This window comes from Montipora capricornis, chromosome 14 (assembly GCF_036669925.1).
Source record: "Montipora capricornis isolate CH-2021 chromosome 14, ASM3666992v2, whole genome shotgun sequence".
In the NCBI taxonomy this organism is placed as follows: Eukaryota; Metazoa; Cnidaria; class Anthozoa; order Scleractinia; family Acroporidae; genus Montipora; species Montipora capricornis.
The window spans coordinates 8,290,759-8,310,758 of record NC_090896.1 but is presented as its reverse complement, the minus strand read 5'-3'; the positions used below and the strand labels follow the sequence as shown (position 1 = coordinate 8,310,758).

General features: G+C 39.9%; 1 protein-coding gene and 1 long non-coding RNA gene across 2 annotated transcripts in view; both read left to right on the top strand.

The window, feature by feature from the left end:
* The first annotated feature begins 2,641 nt into the window (after positions 1–2,641).
* On the top strand, positions 2,642–8,558 carry LOC138032830 (uncharacterized). The gene is made up of 4 exons (XR_011128475.1): positions 2,642–2,726; positions 6,803–6,997; positions 7,476–7,757; positions 7,910–8,558. It is a non-coding gene; the product is annotated as an uncharacterized lncRNA (long non-coding RNA).
* A 10,091-nt stretch (positions 8,559–18,649) lies between these two features.
* Positions 18,650–20,000, top strand: part of LOC138033360 (neuropeptide FF receptor 2-like) — a 1,353-nt gene continuing 2 nt past the window's right edge. Inside the window, exon 1 of the mRNA XM_068881101.1 lies at positions 18,650–20,000. This exon is cut by the window's right edge and continues 2 nt beyond it. Within this exon, the coding sequence (XP_068737202.1) occupies positions 18,724–19,920 (1,197 nt within the window). The 5' untranslated portion in view covers positions 18,650–18,723 and the 3' untranslated portion in view covers positions 19,921–20,000.

The following is a 20,000-nucleotide window of genomic DNA, read 5'->3' as shown; positions in this document are numbered from 1 at the left end:
CTTGAATAAATACTCTGGACCTTTGGCTTAGAATAAACAGACAGCTCATCGCTGATTAACAACAACTGGCTTAACATCTATGTCAGTTCTAGTTTTGGTCAAGTAGTTGCCTCCAAACCGCATTAGTGGCCACCTTGCCCCAGTTGTTGACGGAAACGATGGATAGCGCTATCCGCCGGATAAAAAGTACTATCCACTGGATAACTCAATTGGTTTTGCTAGTGTTTATCCGCTGGTTAGTGATTTATCCGGTAGATAGCGCTATCAGCCATCGTTTTAACTGGGGCCTGATCTTTAAAGGGTAGAATAACTCTAACTGAACTTAAACTGGATGTGCCATCACAAGACTGTGTGCCAGCCAGTACGAATGATCTCTAATAGTGAAACCCATTAAAGTGGTACTATGATCAAAAAATCATTTCCTTTTTTTCTTCAGATTTTGAAAGCATGTTCGCTTAACACCTAACTGGCAAAATTTTGAGCTTTGAGTTTTATCCAAAGGCTGTTTATTTTGAGTGTAAGTTTTGGATTTCATGGTCCGCCATTACTCACGTTCAAAACTGGCCGATTGGACCTCAGAGGGTTGGATCTAGAGAAAATGACATCATTTACTCACTAGCTTAAAATTTCAGCGTGTAAACGCAATTTATTATATATGCAAAACACGGGTTGAAAAGTCTGAAAGCCCGAAACTTCCGTGCTGCATATTAATTAGGCCGCGTACACACGCATTGCATTCTTAAACTAGTGAGTGTTTGACGTCATTTTCTCCTCGACCCAGCTCTCTGAAGATTTTAAAGTTAGTAATGGCGGACCAATAAATAAGAAAATTCCAGCTAAAATAAACAGGTGTCTTTTTAAAATCAGAACTTAAAACTTAGGTGAGTTAGTGTTTAGTTAACATAGTTTTGAAATCCAAAGGAAAAACAAATTTTTTTTTGGTCGTAGTACCACTTTAAGCTTTTAGGATAATCTGATCGCATAAATATTGAGCGTAATTTTTCACACTCTGTGTCCAACGTGTCTTTGTCAGAGGAATGAGAAAAAGCATCCACGATCCCGATACAACATTGTTTCCAATATACCGATATTTTAAAAGATAATTACTGAGGCAGTCAGCGTTATGAGGTATATATTGTCGTAAAAAAGGTTGCTGTTATTCATCGTGGTGAAGTACAATAATAATAAAGTATTTTCGTTTGTCTCACGATGTGGTCACTTGTGATCCCATCATGAGACAAACAAGAATACTTTATTATTATTGAGATATATATTGCCATAAACGAGAGTTAGACCGTAACGGTGCTGTGACAAAGTTCTAAAATTATCAGGCATACTGCTAGTTTATACACATTTAACTTGCTAAAACAAGATAACTGCAATACTTTTAATACTACAGCGCCAGGGCTGCAATATTAAAATTATTGCAGCCTGTTGGATGTAGCACGTTTAGTAATGATGTATTACCCCTGATAATTTCCCTGCTAACAAAAAGGAACCCCCCTCCCCCGTTTTCCTCAGACAATTGTTTTAGCATTTTTAATTGAAGACTGCAATCGTTGATTTAATGCAGTGAGAGAAGAATAGGATTTCACGAGGGTCAGTAAGTATATATAGCGTTTATTAGTGTGTTTGTTATAGTGTATGAGCAGAGCAGTTATAGACCTTTGTTTCGAGTTCAGTGTTCAAAACCTGGCTTGCTAGTTTTTGAACAAAGACACTTGTCACGGACGATATTTTCTAGTAAATTACTTGACAACTCAACTTGTCAAGGAATCGCCAAGGCTTTTTGGGATATTTAGTTCCTAGGCCAGATAGCTAAAACCTTAAACAAGAAAAAAGGCAATGAAGAAACTAAGTTTGTCCATCGAAAAAGTCATGTGTCAACTCGAAGTGTAAGAGATAACCGCAAGAAATTCATGAAGCTTCCGGGATTTATAGCCCTTAGCTCGCCTACAACATTATTTAGTTGTCATTCATTGGGCTTCCCTTAGTCTCTCGGACGCCCAAGGACGAACCCATGACTTTCGCTTTTTCCTCTTCTTCTTTTTGATCTGCTGACCAGCTGGCAGCACCCCTCGAAAACAAGACGCTTTTCCTGCTCCCTTAATAAAAACGGCACCATGGTTTCAATATTTGTCAAGGAAAACTTGCCAGCTGTACACACACCAAAGGTTTCCTTGAAATGGGCCTGTCAAGGAAAACTTGCTAGTGTAAACAAGGCTTTAGTATTTGTAGTCAATTTTCATATTGTACTTTTGTGACTTGACGTCGCTGAGATAGCGTCGAAACGTCGTCGTTTTTAAAACTTTTTATAACGAACTGTTTTACAAGGTTCATGAAATAGAGAAACGACTTTTTCCACTTAGATACACAAATCTTGCAAATGCAAGTGCATTCTATCCCTATGAGCCTGGTAACCATGACGAAGACAATTCGAACTAAGCATGCATGTACTTTCGCGAATCACGTAACCACTAAGCACTAATTGCAAATTGATTTACCCCATTGAATCTTTACGGTTAAACGAATAACTAACTTGACAAATTGTCACAAAAAAGCTATTGTTTATTTTGACACAACTTCCATTGGGCGTAAATGTAGAATAAATAAACAAACGCATCGTTATTAAAAACCAGCCACGCACTGTATTCAGTTCATTTAAACAAGTGAGTACTATTTACAGGCCCTCAGTGAATACTGCTAACCCAAGTGCTTACGCGCAGGTAAATTGCAAGTATTGTCGAGATCTTACTAAACAGCTATACAGTCTCTATAAGTTAAATCGGAATTCGAGTTTCGCTGACAGATGCGAATCAAAGTTTCAAATATTATACAACACAGCTTCTCTAGGTTTTCAAGGCCATAAGGTTAACTGGGTTCGTAGGATAAGACCATCTCTTTGGTATTGGTATCCAGATCTAATGACTTAATAGACCTTCTCACGGTTTCCACCGCCATATTGATTTGTAAGGCGTACACATGTTGATGAAACTACAGTAAATGTATCCCCACAAAGTGGCATTGCGCGGTCTCCAAGAGTAGTATATTTTTTCACTTTTTCTATTTCTAACTGTCACTATTTGGCATTTTCCCAACTTTTCATACAAATGCATATCTCATTTACCCGTCGGAAAGTTAAACCACTACAAACGGCCAAACAACGTTAACGAAAATTGGATGTTCAAGAAACATGGCTGCGTATTTTTCATAGTGAAATGCAAGAGTTGGGTGAATCAAGTGATACGTGTCATTTTTATTTTAATGAATCAAAAAAGACCTCGACATCTTGCTTCCTATCGATTTGACAACTTTTAAAGTTTATTTTGAAAAACATTTCCTTACAGAAAAATTGCGATAAAATAACATGAAATACTAAAAGCGAAAAAGTTCCAAAAAATGACGACGTTTCCACGAAATCCTAACGTCATTATCATGTAAAAATAATAATAATAATAACGGAAATTGATTATGAATAAAGACGCAATAGCTACAATTAAACTAAAAGTTAATTAAAAAGCTTAGCACGAATAGAAACTGCTTGAATATTTAAAGAAGGCTTGATGTTTGTAATCAATAACACTTCTAAAACTAAACAATTGAATTTGTTCTACTTTAAAAGACTGCTGCTACCATGAGAATCCATGAAAATGTTTTAATTTCCGATCGCCTAATTCTTAAGCTAAACAATGCGCTGGTGGAGGTATCGGGCGGTGTTCCCAACATAATCTGCATTGCCGCACAGATCACATGAAAAATAATAGACAGCTCATCGCTGATCAAACAACATCTGGCTTGACTTTTATGTTGTAATTTTGTGCTCACAAAAACAGGTTGAACAAAAACTCTGGACCTTTGGCTTAGAGGGTCAAATAGTTGCCTCCGAACCGCATTAGTGTCTACCTGATCTTTAAGGGCGGAATAATTCTAACTCAACTTTCACTGGATGTGCCATCACAAGACTGTGTGCCAGCCAGTAGGAATGAAAATGAATTTTAATAGCGAAAATCGATCAAGCTCGTAGGATAATCTGATCGCAAAAAAATTGAGCGTAATTTATCACACACTCTGTCCAAAGTCTCTTTGTCAGAGGAAGGAGTATAAGCATGCACGATCACGATACAACATTGTTTCCAATACACCGATTTTATAACGTTTATTAGTGTCTTTGTTATCGAGGATAAGCAGAGCAGATTTAAGCCTTTGTTTCAAATGTGGCATGCTAGTTTTTGAACAAGAACACCTGTCAACGACCACTGATGATATTTGCTACCGTAAGTTACTTGACAAGTCAACTTGTCAAGGAATCCCCAAGGCCTTCTGGGAAATTTAGTTCCTAGGCCGGATGGCTAAGACCTCAAACAACAAAAAGGCAACTGAAGAAACTAAGTTAGTCTATTAAAAAGTCATTTGTCAACCGGAAGAGTAGGAGATAACCGCAGGAATTTCATGAAGCTTCTGGGATTTGTAACCCTTATCTCGCCTACAAGATTATTCAGTTTTTCTTGACATGGGCCTGTCAAGGCAAACTTGTTAGTGTAAACAAGGCTTTGGCATTTATAATCAATTTCCATTTTTTTTACTTTTTTGACTTGATAATGTCGTTGGGATAGCGTCGAAAACGTCGTCGTTTTTTAAAACTTTTTAGCTTTTAGTATATTTAAAAATATTTTATCGCAGATTTTTATAACGAAATGTTTCACAAGGTTCATCAAATCGAGAAACGACTTTTTCCACTTAAATAAGCCAATCTTGGTATCACGGTTGAGTTGAAGTTTCCTGAATGGTTTGTTAAACATAGGGAGCCAATGGCTAACTCGTGGATAGGTTTCAATTTGATAGCCCTGCAAAGCTGATGATGCTGCATTCAATAATGGAGATGATAGACGTGGGTAGTGTATCGAATTGAATTTAATATTGAATCTAAGTAAATTTAATGTGTATAAATTTAAGTGTAGTTAGACTTTTTTCTCCAGTCTTGTTTTTCTCATATAGTTCATGTTTTTATTATACTATAGATTCATTGTACTATCCTTCGTGCAATAACGGTAGACTCGGAGTGTTCTGTTTCAATAGATTTATCAATTTTGGCATGTGATATACATGTGATAACAATGTTATCGTTCTGGGGTGCATCCATAACTTAAAATAATACATGAATGTGAGGAGATCCCCTTTGCTGGAATTCAACTCTATAGAAGAAGTTGACTATTGCCTTGTTCGTTCGTTCATTCATTCATAACGACTGCAAAGCAAGCAAGGAAGCAAGCAAGCAAGTGGTTTTTGGTTCATTTTGAATAGCCATTTGTCCATAACGGATTAATTGAGATATTGTGACAGAAGACTCAATGAAAACAAACAGAAATTTGAGCCCAAATCACAGATGTCATAAGTAACTGTAAGGTAGCTCAAATATGGGCCAAGTCGCACTAGAGGGCAATTTCGGATTTGTTCAGGACAAATCTGACTTGAAATCGGCCAGTGACAAAAAAATTGTCCGGAAAGCTACAGTCACACTTTAGAACAAAATATGTGAACAAAACATCACACCATGCTGTGAGCGTCGCGCAATTTCCTTCGAAACCGCCTTTACTCGCTGTTTCCATCCACAAACCGCGAAACGAGGGATCTCAAAATGTTCTCAGCTGACGAAGATGTACGGCGCAAAGAAGTTTGGATGATCGGGCATTGAGCCGTCTTCGCTGAACTGAAAGGATTCTTGCAACGAGTCAGAACGCGTGGTAGAAGGAGATGGGCTGGGAGTTCCTCAATCGTTGAATATGTAAGGGCTAGGCATCGGATAGATTTTTGCCACATTTCATACGGAAAATATTGGTCGCCCGCGCCTGGATTCATGATGTTGCGAAATGAGAACGTTTTCAATTTTACCGCGAAGTCTATAGCCTGCGAGAAGGCTCTCTCTCTCTCTTCGGTGGGCCTGCTCGGAGGCTACGAAGTCTATCGCATAGAGACTCTGCTACATATCACCTATCAAATCACTTCCGAATCAAGACACCCTCGCCATTGTTTTTCAAGATTTGTTTCAGTTCGGCCTGCTCCAGAGGTAGTCGACGGCATCTTTGAAGTTTGTCCGTCTGCGACCAAATTTTGTCCTTCGGTGGACAAACCGGTCGCACTTGGTTTATCACTGTGATGACAGATTTTTGACATAAATAACAGTTTTGTCCTCTAGTGCGACTTGGCCCTATGCCTCCTTTTAAAACTTGGGTAAAGGGAATTCTATGCAGTCTTTCGTCAGAGAAGCTACAGCTTGTAAGAAATGAAAGCGTGAGATTACGGAAAAAGTGAGAGAGAGATCACTTCATCATTGCTTCTCAGTACAAAATGTGTGTTTTCTCAACAAAGCACAAATATGGGCAGGTTTTGCAGTCTACATTTCTTTACGTATCTTCAGCCATCGCATTGTAAATTGGAGCCTAGATGCCATTTCCTTCGCTTTTTGCCTTGGCGGAATTCACTGAGAAACCCAAATTAAAAGAAGAGAAATTAACATTTGATTTGACAAATGGTCATGGCTTCATGGGAAGGGGGGCTGCCTACGATATATTTCTTACTATTGATCGCGGTAAATATAGTGACCACTTCGCATCGGGGTTTGTTACCGCTGATCCAGTTTATCATCTACGTACACAGTCCTCGTGTTTTCTAAAGCGCATGCGCCTCGAAGGTCTGCATGAGCAGTGAGCACGAGGCCGTTGTTTTAAAACGCGCAATTAAGCCGAAAGAAAAAGTGGGAGCTTTTTCTTGGTGCGAAGAGTTAACAATGCACTTGTCCTTTCAGGAAAACAAGGAGACCTTTCAGACACACAAAGTTACATACTCAAGATTCGTCGGTTTTCACACAATCAAGATGAAGAAAATAGCCCTCGTCATTCTTGTTGCTGTCTTTGTAATGGCCGGTTTGGTTGTGGAGACTGACTGCTTTGGTGGAGGAGGGAAGGAACCACCTGTGAAAAAAAGGCACTTTAAGGGAAAGGTTGGAATGTGATATGAACCTTGGTTGGGTTACGTTTGTTGAAAATGGATACACAGACTTGCTATTCATTTTAGGAGGGGTCGATACGAACCGAAATTTTTACGAGTGTTCTTCTTGTGGATGATTTCATTCCGCATCATTCCTTTTACCCTCCACATCATCCTTTGAAGGATAATCTTGTTAGAAGTTCCTACGATGTTTTGTTAGTGGTCTATACGGTTTAAAATATTTCGAGGGCCAATGAAATGCTCCATTGTGTCTCAAACAAAGAAACCGGTCTCATATTTTTTTGCACAAAAGCAGACTGAAATCATTTCCCAAAAAGTTTGAACTTCCACTTCTACAGTATAATTGTTCAGAGACGCAAACCTGGCCGAAGTGGCGAGAGTTCGAATTAAACTTGTAAGCAACTTTGTCATGTTGACAAGGTTGATCAGGAAAACACAAGTTTTAACATTTATCTTACATGAACTTTCAGAGAGAAGCACAAAGCATCCATCGGTTCTTTGCAAGTGACGAGAAGCCCTGGATGCTACAGCGCAGGGCAAAGAAGAATGAATGATCGTTGGTTTCCACGATAAAGCACCCACAGCACCTTACTGATAACAGTGATTTGTTCTTTGCAATGAAATAGCTTAGTATCCTCCATTTGTAACCACTTTGTAGACCTGAAGTTGCAGCAAGCACAAAGCGTACAACTTGAAAAACTAAATAAAATTGAAAGATAGAAGTGTTCCTCGCATTTATCTTGACAATTTAAGCAAGAGGCCAGTTTCGTATTCTAACGGTTAGACTGGATCTAGCATGAAATGGAGGCTAATCCGGGCAAATCAATTTGCATTTGAAAAGATTTGCCCGCATTAGCCTCCATTTCATGCTAGAAAAAGTCCAGCCGTGAGAATTCGAAAACAGTCTATTGCCTGTTATAAACACCCGAGAAATTCAGGTGGCTAAAACGGGATTCGAACGATGCCGTGCAATGCTCTACCAAAAGGAAAGGAAAGGAACTTCATTTAAGTGTCTAGTCGTTCTAGCGCTGGAGCACTATTTGTGGGGACACTGTAAACTGAAATTGTAAATTCATTAATAATTCATAGGGGTGACAGGCAACAGAAACGCACTATTCAAGATACCTCTAAATACAATTTGCAAATTAACTTTTGTTTTTTGACAAGCAAACATTTCACCTGGCTGTGTAAATTCCAAGAACGAAAGCCAACTTTCGAAGAATACTTACGACATCTACAATATATTTATAAAGTAGAGAAGGACGAGACAACAACACGAACGAAATGGGAACCGCTATTACTTAAAAAAAAAAAAGGAAAAAAAAAAACAGCACCTAGTTCTCCAACTGTACAGGTAATTCCCATCTTGTTGAGTATAATTGGTCGCTCCTCTCAAAACCAATAGCTCCTCTTTTCTATTATTATGTAAACATATTCCGTGTGCGTGGGTGTGTTTTTATTTGTGTGTGTAGGTGTGGAGGTAATTGTTGTTGTAACGTTTACTTTTATGTCATTCTTTGTTTAATAACAATTTAAAAAAAAAAAAAAACGCACTATTCAGGTCACATGTGTAGGTTTGTAAATCCCGATAAAGCTCAACTGTCTGACAGCACGGCGAGGAATGGAATAGGTGGCAGGGAAAGGTTGGGGTTGATGAAGTTTTAATTAGTTGTATTATCAATAGGATTAACTTTTATAACGATCTCTAACTCGCCTAATTATTATGCTTAGCTTTAAATTAATAAAGTCTTGTAAATTTGTACAAAGTTTATTAATCAATCACAACTATGGCGTCACAGTTTACTTGCCTCTTGTCAGCTTTGTTGAGAACGTTTAATGCATCCTCTCCTCCCGTCTCACGCTCTCTATTTTGCTTGGCCACTTCACAAACGAACTTGCTCAACCAAACGTATAGGGCACTTGGTGACATGTGCTCTAGTGAAACGGTCAGATTTTGAACATCGTCGCATTTGAGACAGGCCACTCCAACAAGTTGTGTCGCTGCTGCCATTCCTCCAAGACTTTTCTACCCCATTTAGTGTTGTATTGTGTTGCTCTCGGAGTGGCTTCCGACACAAGACTGTTCTGTTCTTTTTTACCCTTTGAAGAGCGAAACCGACCAGCCATGTTTGTACTACAAAAGGTCTATGTAAATGAATTGCTTTTATTCAGTGCTGAATAATGTATTTCCAAACTCCTATGGGACAGCTCCAGCTCCATGCCCACGTGATTAACATGACAAACACAATCTAAGTAAGATAAAATATTCGCGTCCGACCTTTATGGTCTTTAAAACCATAAAGGTCCCCCGCTCATATTTTATCTTCTACTTAACAATTAACGCAAATCAAGTCAAATGTTGGTTTTTGAGGAGAGGGGAAACCGGAGTACCCGGAGAAAACCTCACGGTGCAGAGTAGAGAGCCAACAAACTCAACCCACATATGACGCCGAGTCCGGCTGGGAATCGAACCCGGGCCACATTGGTTGGAGGCGAGTGCTCTCACCACTGCGCCATCGCTGCACCCATGCAAATAAAGCTATGAAGAGCAGGCCAATTTGTAGGGCTCCTGTGTTCCCTTGAAAGGACTCGATGAATCAAATTTTAAAACAAGATAATTTTCATCACGGCCATCTGTTTAGATTGCATAAGGTTTTCATTTCAGTCTGTCGTTCCACTGAAGAACACCTATGGTGATCAAATGATATGCAGTAAACAATGGCAATCAAGTAGGTGCCTTTGTACTAGATTTTTCTAGGCATTTGATCGTGTACCACAGAAAATACTACTCTATAAGCCAAGTCATTATGGTATAAATGGAAGCATTCTGACCTGGATTGGAATGTTTCTCACGCAGAGAACTCAGAAAGAATGCATCAAACCAGTGTGATGTGATCTCTGGTGTCCCTCAGGGTACTGTACTGGGTCCGCTGCTTTTCCTTTTGTACATTAATGAGTATTTCTTCGACAATCAGATTATTTGCTGACGATTGCCTCCTGTATCGTACTATAGCTAGTCCTATGGATGGTCAAATCCTTCAGGATGACTTAAATGCTTTATCTAAGTGGGAAAAGGACTGGCAAATGTCATTTAACCTCAAAAAATGTCACACAACTTGCTTTTCTACAAAGAAGAATGTTATTACACCATATATTCTCAATGGTCATACATTGGATAGGGACTACCACCATTCATACAGTCGAACCTCCACTAACGAACACCTCCTGTAAGCGGACACCTCCCGAATGCGGACACACACCCGCGGTCCCGGCGATTTCTCCTCAAAAACACTACATATATAACCTCCGGTAGGCGGGCACCTCTCGTAAATGGACACGGACATCTATTCGAGGTCCACAGGGTCTAAAATATCCTCCCGTAAGCGGACAGTAAACAATATCAAGAAAATTCCTAACGAAATGGGTTCGGTTTTAACGGTTTAATCGCACACTGTCCTTGACAAAACATTACAATTAGCTTTTTTTCATTACAGTACATCAAAGTTTTCCTTTTTAAACTTTTCTTTAAGCCAGTCGCACGAAAATTTGTCTTCTTGAAATTTAAGCTCGCAAGGCAACTCCATACCATACGCTGCTCTTCTGTTTATCCGCTTTCCCGTAATACAGGGGCACCCAACGAGAATATAGTTCAAAACCACTTAAACATAGCATTGTTAAACGTATTTTTGTATTTAAACGGTAGATATAGGCATATTTTTCTCCCCTAAAAATGTTTTATCTGTTCGGATTCCCTAGCTGAAAGTCTAGAAATCCGAAAATTATAGTGACCAATACTTACCTTTCCAAAAATTTCAGCCAGAATAAATGCTCCCGAAAATTCTAGGTGGCCTTTTTTGGGTGAAAATCCGTTAAAAATGGGCAATTACACCATATTTCAGATGTTCGAAAATCCTAGGAGAGGCAGGCAAGCAAGAAATTTTCGAACAAATGTTCCGAAAATTCTAGATCTCAAATCGTCTTCCGAACAGATATTTTCCGAAAATTGACGTTGGGTACCCCTGGTAATAAGAACTGTCACTGAGTAAGACGCTAGTTGTGATCTTCTGGCTGGCCTCAAGAGTCCTCATGGGCCCGACGAGGGATGAGTGAGTGAGTGATGCACTTTGGTTGTGTTACTGTTGTTTAAAATACGTCCCCTTGCTATTCATTTTGGGACCGAAATTCTTTATGAGTCGTGTTTTATTGCACTAGGGTTTTTTTTGTGAGGACGGGCGAGTGGGAGGGCTGATTTCATTCCGAATCATTATAGACCACTTTCATCACTGCATGCACTCTTTTTAATGAACAAAACAAAGGACCAAACCTCCTTAGTATTATCACATGATCTGTGTTGGGAAAACAAAATGTACAAGCGAAAAAGGTCTATTAGACCTACTGCCCTCATTTTGAAACAAATATTCCTTTGAGATTAGCTCGTCGTAGCGAGGCTAGAAAGGCTTATTAGCATTAAAACAAAAGAAGATTTTATTTGGCCGCCATTATGAAAGAGGTCTATTTCTCTTGTAAAGAGTTCCTGCAATGTTTTGGTCAGCGGTGTATACAGTTAAAAGATACTAGGGCCTGGAACAGAAAATAAGGCTCAAAGACTCGGTCCCTGGACACAAGCCTATGTTACATTGCGTCTCAAACAAAAGAATAAGGTCGTACAGTTTTAAAATAAAAATAGATAATACTTCCCAAAACGCTTCAACTCCTGCATCCACAGTATTGTACTGGGACGCAAACCAGATCGTAGTGGCGAGAGTTCGAGACTTGTAAACAATTATGTCATGTTGACTAAGTTAATCAGGAAAACACAAGTTGTAACATTTGTTTTTGATCTGAACTTTCAAAGACAAGTACGAAGCATCCATCCGTTATTCGCACGTGGCGAGAAGCCTTGGATGCGAAAGCAGAGCGCTGAGCAAAGAAGAATGAACGACCATTGATTTCTATGACAAAGTAACTCCAGCACCTTACTGAAAACAGTGATTTCTTCTTCCAAATAATAAAATAGCGTTCATCTTAAAAGGCCGGGGTATCCTTCACTTGTAACCACATGACAACCATCATTCTTATCATCGAACACTAAATCTAAAGATTCGAGAAAAATCAAAAAATTCTCGAGACGCCTCCTAGCTAGAGGCTGTCGAATCACTCCAAAGGCGACGTTTGAGTTTCAGCAGGGAAGGACTACTACCTTGGAGGCTATGAATTTTATTCTCAAGTTGTTTTTCTCTCTGTGTTCTGCCTCTTCACGTCGAAAAGTTGTTTTCATTCTAAAATTTATTTTTTCTTCTTGTACCGCGTAACCACTTCTCTGAGCAACACGTTCGCCTGCAGTGGAGCGTTGATTTGTGATTGGAGTCTTAATATGCATCCGCATGAGTTTTTTTTTCTGGACTTTACCAACGGGTGCTGAAGAAGATCGCTAGCTGAGCTGGATGGAATCGAGGCTGATGGGACCCGAATCAGAATGCAGTTTTCCGCTGTTGACGACAAAACTCAACCTTTGATTTCTGTCAACTAAAGTTGGTGTCTAAGACTAATGATCTCGTAGAGGACGTAAAGGAACGATGTCATCCATTCGCGAGTTGTTCAAAAAGCTTTTGAAAACGTCGGCAAACCTCGTTCCTGGGGTCTTTAATCTCCCCACTCCACAAAGGGAGCTCCCTTTGGGGTGGGGAGATGGGTGGGAAGATGAAAGACAATGGGAACGAGGTCGAACGTCTGCCCAATTTTTTTTTTTTCATTTCATTCTGTCAAAGAGTTCGTGAAGCTTTTCTCGTCTGCTTCAATCGCGTTCGTCTTCAGGAAGTTCGCGGAATATTTTGAGTTTCCGAAAACACCGGCACGTGAAAGCTCCTCGCTGTGGAGCCAAAACGTATCATCAGCTCGACGGTGATAGTGGTTAAACATGGTTCATACACTCAAGGACTTTTCCAGGACTTTATCACAAAATTCAAGGAGTCCATTTCCTCAGGCACTCACATTCTTGTGTCACAGTATCACATATTTTGCACAGTCACGCCAGAAAACAATACACAAAGTGGAACCGTCGAAAACACAAACCACTTTAATTATAACGAAGTCCTAGGTACAATGAAGAACGATATTCCTTGCTCGACTAAATTGAAATATGTGGAAACGAGCCAAAACATACTGAAACCTTGTTATAGCAAACAATAGACACTTCCACGGTTTTTGGCGCAATCTTGACTGGGGGCAAACACGGCTAAATTGACAGTAAATGTATGGGATTTTGGCCGAATTTGAACCGCTGTAGCGCCGCTAAAAGAGACGGGTTTCCACAGTGCAAGTGTCTTTTAAAAGACACCGAATTTATTATTATACCGAAATTATTTTCATGAAATATAAAGAACAGATTCAGGCTACAACGACCACAAACGGATTTTTAAAATTTCATACAAATCCTTCTAAAATCATAACGGCAATTGCCGCGAAATTAGAAGCAACATGAGAAGATTTATTATTCGAATTTACGGACGTCATACCTTCCGAATGGCCTTATTTTCTGCTAAATAAACGACACCAATAAAACTATTTAAAGTAGTGGCAAAAGTTGGAAATCTGTCTCCAAAATCTCATACATTCATTGTAAATTTAGCTCCCCCCCAGCCAAGACGGCTGTCAAAAACCGTGGAAGGGTCCATTTACCCACTGCCGATTATATATGCAGTTTTCTCTTTGACCGTTTGAATTCATTCGAGAAAAAAAGAGTGCGAAAGTCGAGCAAACACTTCGAGCGACTGGTTTTGTTTGCTAAGAGGGGGGCGTCACAATACACTAAATGAACCGCATTAAAGGCGCGGTTACTTTGATAGTTTCATTAAGGAGCAATGAATTCTCCTAATAATAAAGTTGCGATGTTACATTGTATACGCAATTCAAACTTTTGATGTCGAAATGAACTTATTTTGCTGTAGTCTCAAGTATTCACGGACTTTTTCGTAAAATTCAAGCACTGCACCAACAAACTCAAGGAGTTTTCAAGGACCTAGCAGTTTTTCAAGGAGTATTCCAGGCTCGTGCGAACCATGTTAAAAAGCAAAACATGTTTGATTGCTATGCAAATTAGTGCCAGCTGGTCACCAATGCGCATGTGCCCCCTGGCACAGTCCTTATGATTGGTTCAAGAGCAGGAATCACCAACCGTGAGAAAAAAATTTAACTTAGTTAATAAATATCGACTGGGTGAATTGTAAATGAATCTTCTCTTGAAAAGCAGGTGAATAACATGTTGGGATCCGGCACAACAGAACTGCTGTCTGTCATTGAAACCCAAATGCAAACGAAGGTGAGTAGCACAGCATTACAGGCATTAGAAAACTTTTCATGCTACAGAAAGGAAGTCAGGGTCATTGTCCCGAATATCATGGACCTAGCAGTTTTTCAAGGAGTATTCCGGGCTCGTGCGAACCATGTTAAAAAGGCAAAACATTTTTGATCGCTTTTCAAATTAGTGCAATATCAAACCCTAATAAAGTTGTTTTGGCATGAAAGATGACAGCTCCGTCGAGCGTTTTGATAAATTAGGCTGGCTGCCTATAGATGACCTTACAGGCATTAGAAAACTTTTCATGCTACATAAAGGAAGTCAGGGTCATTGTCCCGAATATCAAGGACCTAGCAGTTTTTCAAGGAGTATTCCGGGCTCGTGCGAACCATGTTAAAAAGCAAAACATGTTTGATCGCTATGCAAATTAGTGCCAGCTGGTCACCAATGCGCATGTGCCCCCTGGCACAGTCCTTATGATTGGTTCAAGAGCAGGAATCACCAACCGTGAGAAAAAAATTAACTTAGTTAATAAATATCGACTGGGTGAATTGTAAATGAATCTTCTCTTGAAAAGCAGCTGAATAACATGTTGGGATCCGGCACAACACAACTGCTGTCTGTCATTGAAACCCAAATGCAAACGAAGGTGAGTAGCACAGCATTGTCAGGAATAACAACATTTAATGCACCACCTGGTATAATGCCGATTTAATGCAAGATACAACATGCCTTGTTCTCTCAATGCCCGTTGAAGGTCCACACACAGTGCCATGTTCAAGACTGAAGAAGAGAGCCCCGTTTGGCATCCAGCAGCTATATTTTGCAGGTTGCAGGTTGCAGGGTGAAATTTACCGTGACTGTTACATGAATAGCTACCCTTAGGCCTGATTAGGCCTAAAAACGTTTCTTTAGGCCTCCTTAGGCCTAAAAACGTTTCTTTAGGCCTCCTTAGGCGTAAAAAAGTTTCTTTAGGCCTAATCAGGCCTAAGGTTAGCCATTCATGTAACAGTCACGGTAAATTTCAACCTGCAACCTGCAAAATATACCTGCCGTTTGGCATCAGCAATTTGAAATTGTTTGTCTGAGTAACTTGTGGATAAATCAATAGAAGCTGTCTTCATGTTTGGGAACGAGGACAGCAAAACCTCGATCACGTGTCAGTAACATTCAGGCAGTCAGCCAAGTAAGCGATGAAAGCATTTCACATAATGACGTCCTTGCCTTTTCGAACCAGCTGGACTGAATCCTGTACAATGATTTTTTTTCTACCCTTAAAAACGAATAGTAATATCCTTAATTATAGACTGGCTAAACTAAGAGAATTACACAAGATACACAATATAAACTGCAACTTCATAACGTCTGTCGCAGAGCTTTTTAACCCAATCAGACATATGAAGTGATCTTACTTATGAAAGATATATACTTAAACCTGACCTCCGCGATAGCGGTGAGGCTGGCCCATTTTGTGAGTTGATAATAAACCCGTGAAGCACGTACATGAGAAAAGATTTAAAATATGAATGACATGCGCTTGAAAAGCGGAAAGAAACGTGTTGCGATTTACTAGATCATCGAAGCTAGCCTGGAAAGTCAGGCATGAATGAGATCTGAACCAATGATCTTTGCGATACCGGTGCAGCGATCTTCCAATTAAGCCATTAACCAATTGACTCCCATGATCTAAAAGTTCATTCTCTTAAGTCCTTCGATAGATTTCTTCTTTGGCTGGTCAGGAGAATTTGGTGTTATATCAGCATCATATAGTTAAGCTCATCATAAAACTTCGTTCTCAATACTTGTCCACCAGACAGCGAGAGGTGAATTCACATACTGATCAATACTGGTAGTAACTGAAAGGGTTAATGTGATCTGGCCATTTTGCAAGTTCATTACAAACCTGTAGGAGCCGGAAATACGTCTGCGTTATTATATGCACACGAAGAAACCTAATATATGACATACATATTTGTTAAGTAATTTTATCAAGTCAGTGCCTCTGTGCAATTAAACTCTGTCAGCTTAATTGCGATGAATGTTTAGACTTTTGATTTATGGATCAATAGTTATTGTCCTTTCATGATCATTGCCGCTTGAAATCTTTGCTTTATTCATAAATGTCACAACAGTAAAATGCCATGTTTTCGCGATTAATCTTCCCATCCTTTGGCAAACATGGGTCAACTACGCGGTAGAGAAAAAAGACATACTTAAAAAGGTCGTCTTCTAAATACCTTGAGCCAGCAACCGTGGTAAATGTATGAATGGCGCCCTACTTCGCCTTTTAAACCCATGGTGACGCCTTAGCGAAAACAAACGTTTCATACAAACTAAAACGAAAATTAGAAAATGGAAGACTGCATGTGGCTACTCTCAATAACAGTGATTAAGTACAGAACAAAGGCGTAGAAATAATTCAGAGAAAGTGCACGCTGGTTGATATGCAATATCAAACCCTAATAAAGTTGTTTTTGGCATGAAAGATGACAGCTCCGTAGAGCTTTTTGATAAATTAGGCTGGCGGCCTATAGATGACCTTACAGGCATCAGAAAACTTTTCATGCTACATAAAGGAAGTCAGGGTCATTGTCCCGAATAGTTTACCTCATATTTTCAAGCTGTCAGGTCTACATTTAGCTGATCTGCTATTCGTAACAACGTTCAATCTCATTCCCAGGGTCTCTCTTTCCTACTTTCTACCTCCTTTGTCTCCTCAACGACAAAGAGACCATGGAAACGAGGTTGATTAACGTTTTGACCCCAGCATGTAAAACAAATTCAGGGTTTTGAACGTTCCACTCAAGTGCATTTCCTCTGTTCTTTATTTTCACATTCCCCTTAATACACATTGTTTCCCTCCCCCTCCCCCCCAATTCTGCATAAACCATTGTTTTCAAATGTATTTTGAGACACTGCATATTTCCAAGAGCATTTGAAAGCAATGGTTCATGAAAAATTTGGGGAACAAAGTGTCTCATAGTGAATGCGAAAACAAGCTAACTCATTCAAAGACATAATTTCCCATACAATTTCAAGAAAATGCTACAGCACAACCTTATCGAGGAAAACTTAAGATTGGTAGGACTTTTAGAGAACTAGTTTCTTTCTTGTTTTGAGAGCCATTATGTAACCTACCGCGCAACCGGTAACAATGTATTTCACGCTCGGTAAATAAGGTTCTTTCTTTCTGTCTTCCTTCTTCGAAAAATGTCATATGTTAACCCCGGTGAATGAAATGAAGAGATTCATTATTCGTTGATGACTCGGGGATAATCGGAAAAAAGCCGAGTGTTCCTTCCCAGGAGTCAAAAGGTATTATGAGAGACCTTTAGCAGTTTTGCGTTTGCAATCTCAGGTTGCCAAGGTTTCGAATTTTAGCAAGGCATTCACTATTTTCTCAAATCCCATAATAAATCATGTTTACCCCAAAAATCTTACATAACCATTGTTTGCAATTTCTCTTGAGAAATCTAAATTAATGATTGTGCAAGGTTTTTTTTTTTTTTTGGGGGGGGGGAGGGGGGGCAGTAAAGAAGGTGTATTATGGGATTTGAGAAGAGATTTCGGTATTTCGCGCCGCCATGTTGTTCTCCGTCAAGTTGGGGTGCTTCATTTTTATTTTCATTCCTCCACTTGAAAATCGCACACGAGTATAAAAACCTATTTCTTGCCTTTAATCGCGAGGCTGTACAATTTCTAATGGCTTAAAAACTTTACTGTAAATCACTCACCGCTAGAAGTCCTTCCTGCCGTTCAAATGTGAACTGCAAACTGCAAACACAGCCGAAGACCGTGGTCACGTAAGATCATCAGGTTTGCCATTAAGCATGAAAAACTTGATGCCACATAACGGGATGATTACTCCATTTCGTATCGCGTTTACACGATGCCTACTTTATTTCATATCGTGTTTGCATGAAGGCACACTTAACGAAATTCACGCATGCACTACCCGTTCCAGTCCACCCAGAGGTCGAGTTCAGACCGAAACGATTGGTTGGCCCCCGTTTACATGTTGCTGTCGCGGGATCATTTCGCACCGGAATGAAATTCTCGCTCCGGTACAGAAAGCGGGGCGAACTCGCCCCGGTCATTTAGTGGTGGTATCATATAAACGAATGCAGAGCCACGAGAGGGAAACGGAGTGAACTCGCTCCGGGACGAAAGTCTTGCCCTGGAATAAAAGTTGTACCACTGAGAAATCTCTGTCTTTTCAGGAAAGGTCTCCCGAAGACGCACCAAACTGAAAAAGAGGCAGGTACAGGAATTGACAAAAGGAAACGTCTTCCACATTCAGAAATCAAGTTGAGCGCACCATTGAGGAAGGATCAACTTATAAACACGTCACGCAAGCGTAACGTAATCGGAGGTTCATGCCCAGTCGATGAGAACAAAATTGTTGGACCAAACAGAATGCCATGAGTATTAACTCGACAGCAGCGAATTCCAGTGATGGAGATCCAGTAAACTCCAGTTTATATCCAGACGGATCGCAAGCACGGCCTGCAAGTGAGGAAGGTCAGCCGATTAGCGCCTGGACGATCGTCCAAATTCTTGCTTACTATGCGATGATTCTCCTTTCATTGATCGGCAACACGCTGGTAATCAAGGCTGTGGCAAGGAATGCAAGAAGAATGAGAAGGCAATTTCATCATCTCTTTATCGTAAACCTCTCTGTTGCTGATCTGTTGTTCGCTGTGGAGAACATTCCCATGGTATTCACTCATCTGATAATGAATGGAGCTTGGAAAGTGGAAGGCAGTCTTGGTTCATTTCTTTGCAAGTTCGATCTGTTTTTATCACTGATCCTGATCTTGACTTCGAATTTAACTATTATGGCGACTGGAGTGGAAAAATTTTGTGGGATATTTTATCCACTGAGGACGTTTGTGTCAAAGAGACGCGCGTATATGATAATAGCATCCACGTGGTTGATTAGTGGAATTTACGCATCGCCACTCTTTTCATCGAGCTTCGTCCATTTTCTGAGATCCCCTGATGGAAACATGAGATGCAATCTTTGCATCGAGTGTAAAAAGGTCATTCACTGGTTTATATTCCAAACGGTGCTGTTGGAAACTGGGTTCGCGATAACTATAATTCTTTACTCGGCTATTGGCATGAAGATATGGCGTGAAAAAATACCAGGTATTCAACTTCAGGAACTTCAACTTCAAGTGAAGGCCAAGAAAGTAAAAGTCGTGAAAATGTTGGCGATGTTGGTTGCTGTGTTTTATATTTCCTTCATTCCGTTTTGGATCTATCAGCTTTCCATTTTTTGGGGGTTTTTCTCCGCGCTTGGCCCTAACTATGGCCAGATAGTTGCTTTCCTAATGTATTGCAATGGAGCGATCAACCCACTTATCTATAGCAAATATAACGAAGGAATTCGAGATGAATTCAAAGCCTTATTTACGTGCAGCAAACGCTTAATACAAAACAGACGCTCATTTTTGGCGTTTCAAATCACAAGACGAGTACCCCTAAAGGGATTAGACGTCAAAGAACTGCGTAATACAAGAAAGAAAGATAATTTGTGTCGTCAGAGATCTACACCTCAGGCATGTTTAGGAGAAACTAACCTAGGGTTTGCATACGAAGAAACACGACTTTGATAAGGATTAAATTATTTTTGATATAGCCAACACAGGAAATTCTTGGTTTACACATGGGGTCATTTAATTACATATTTTAA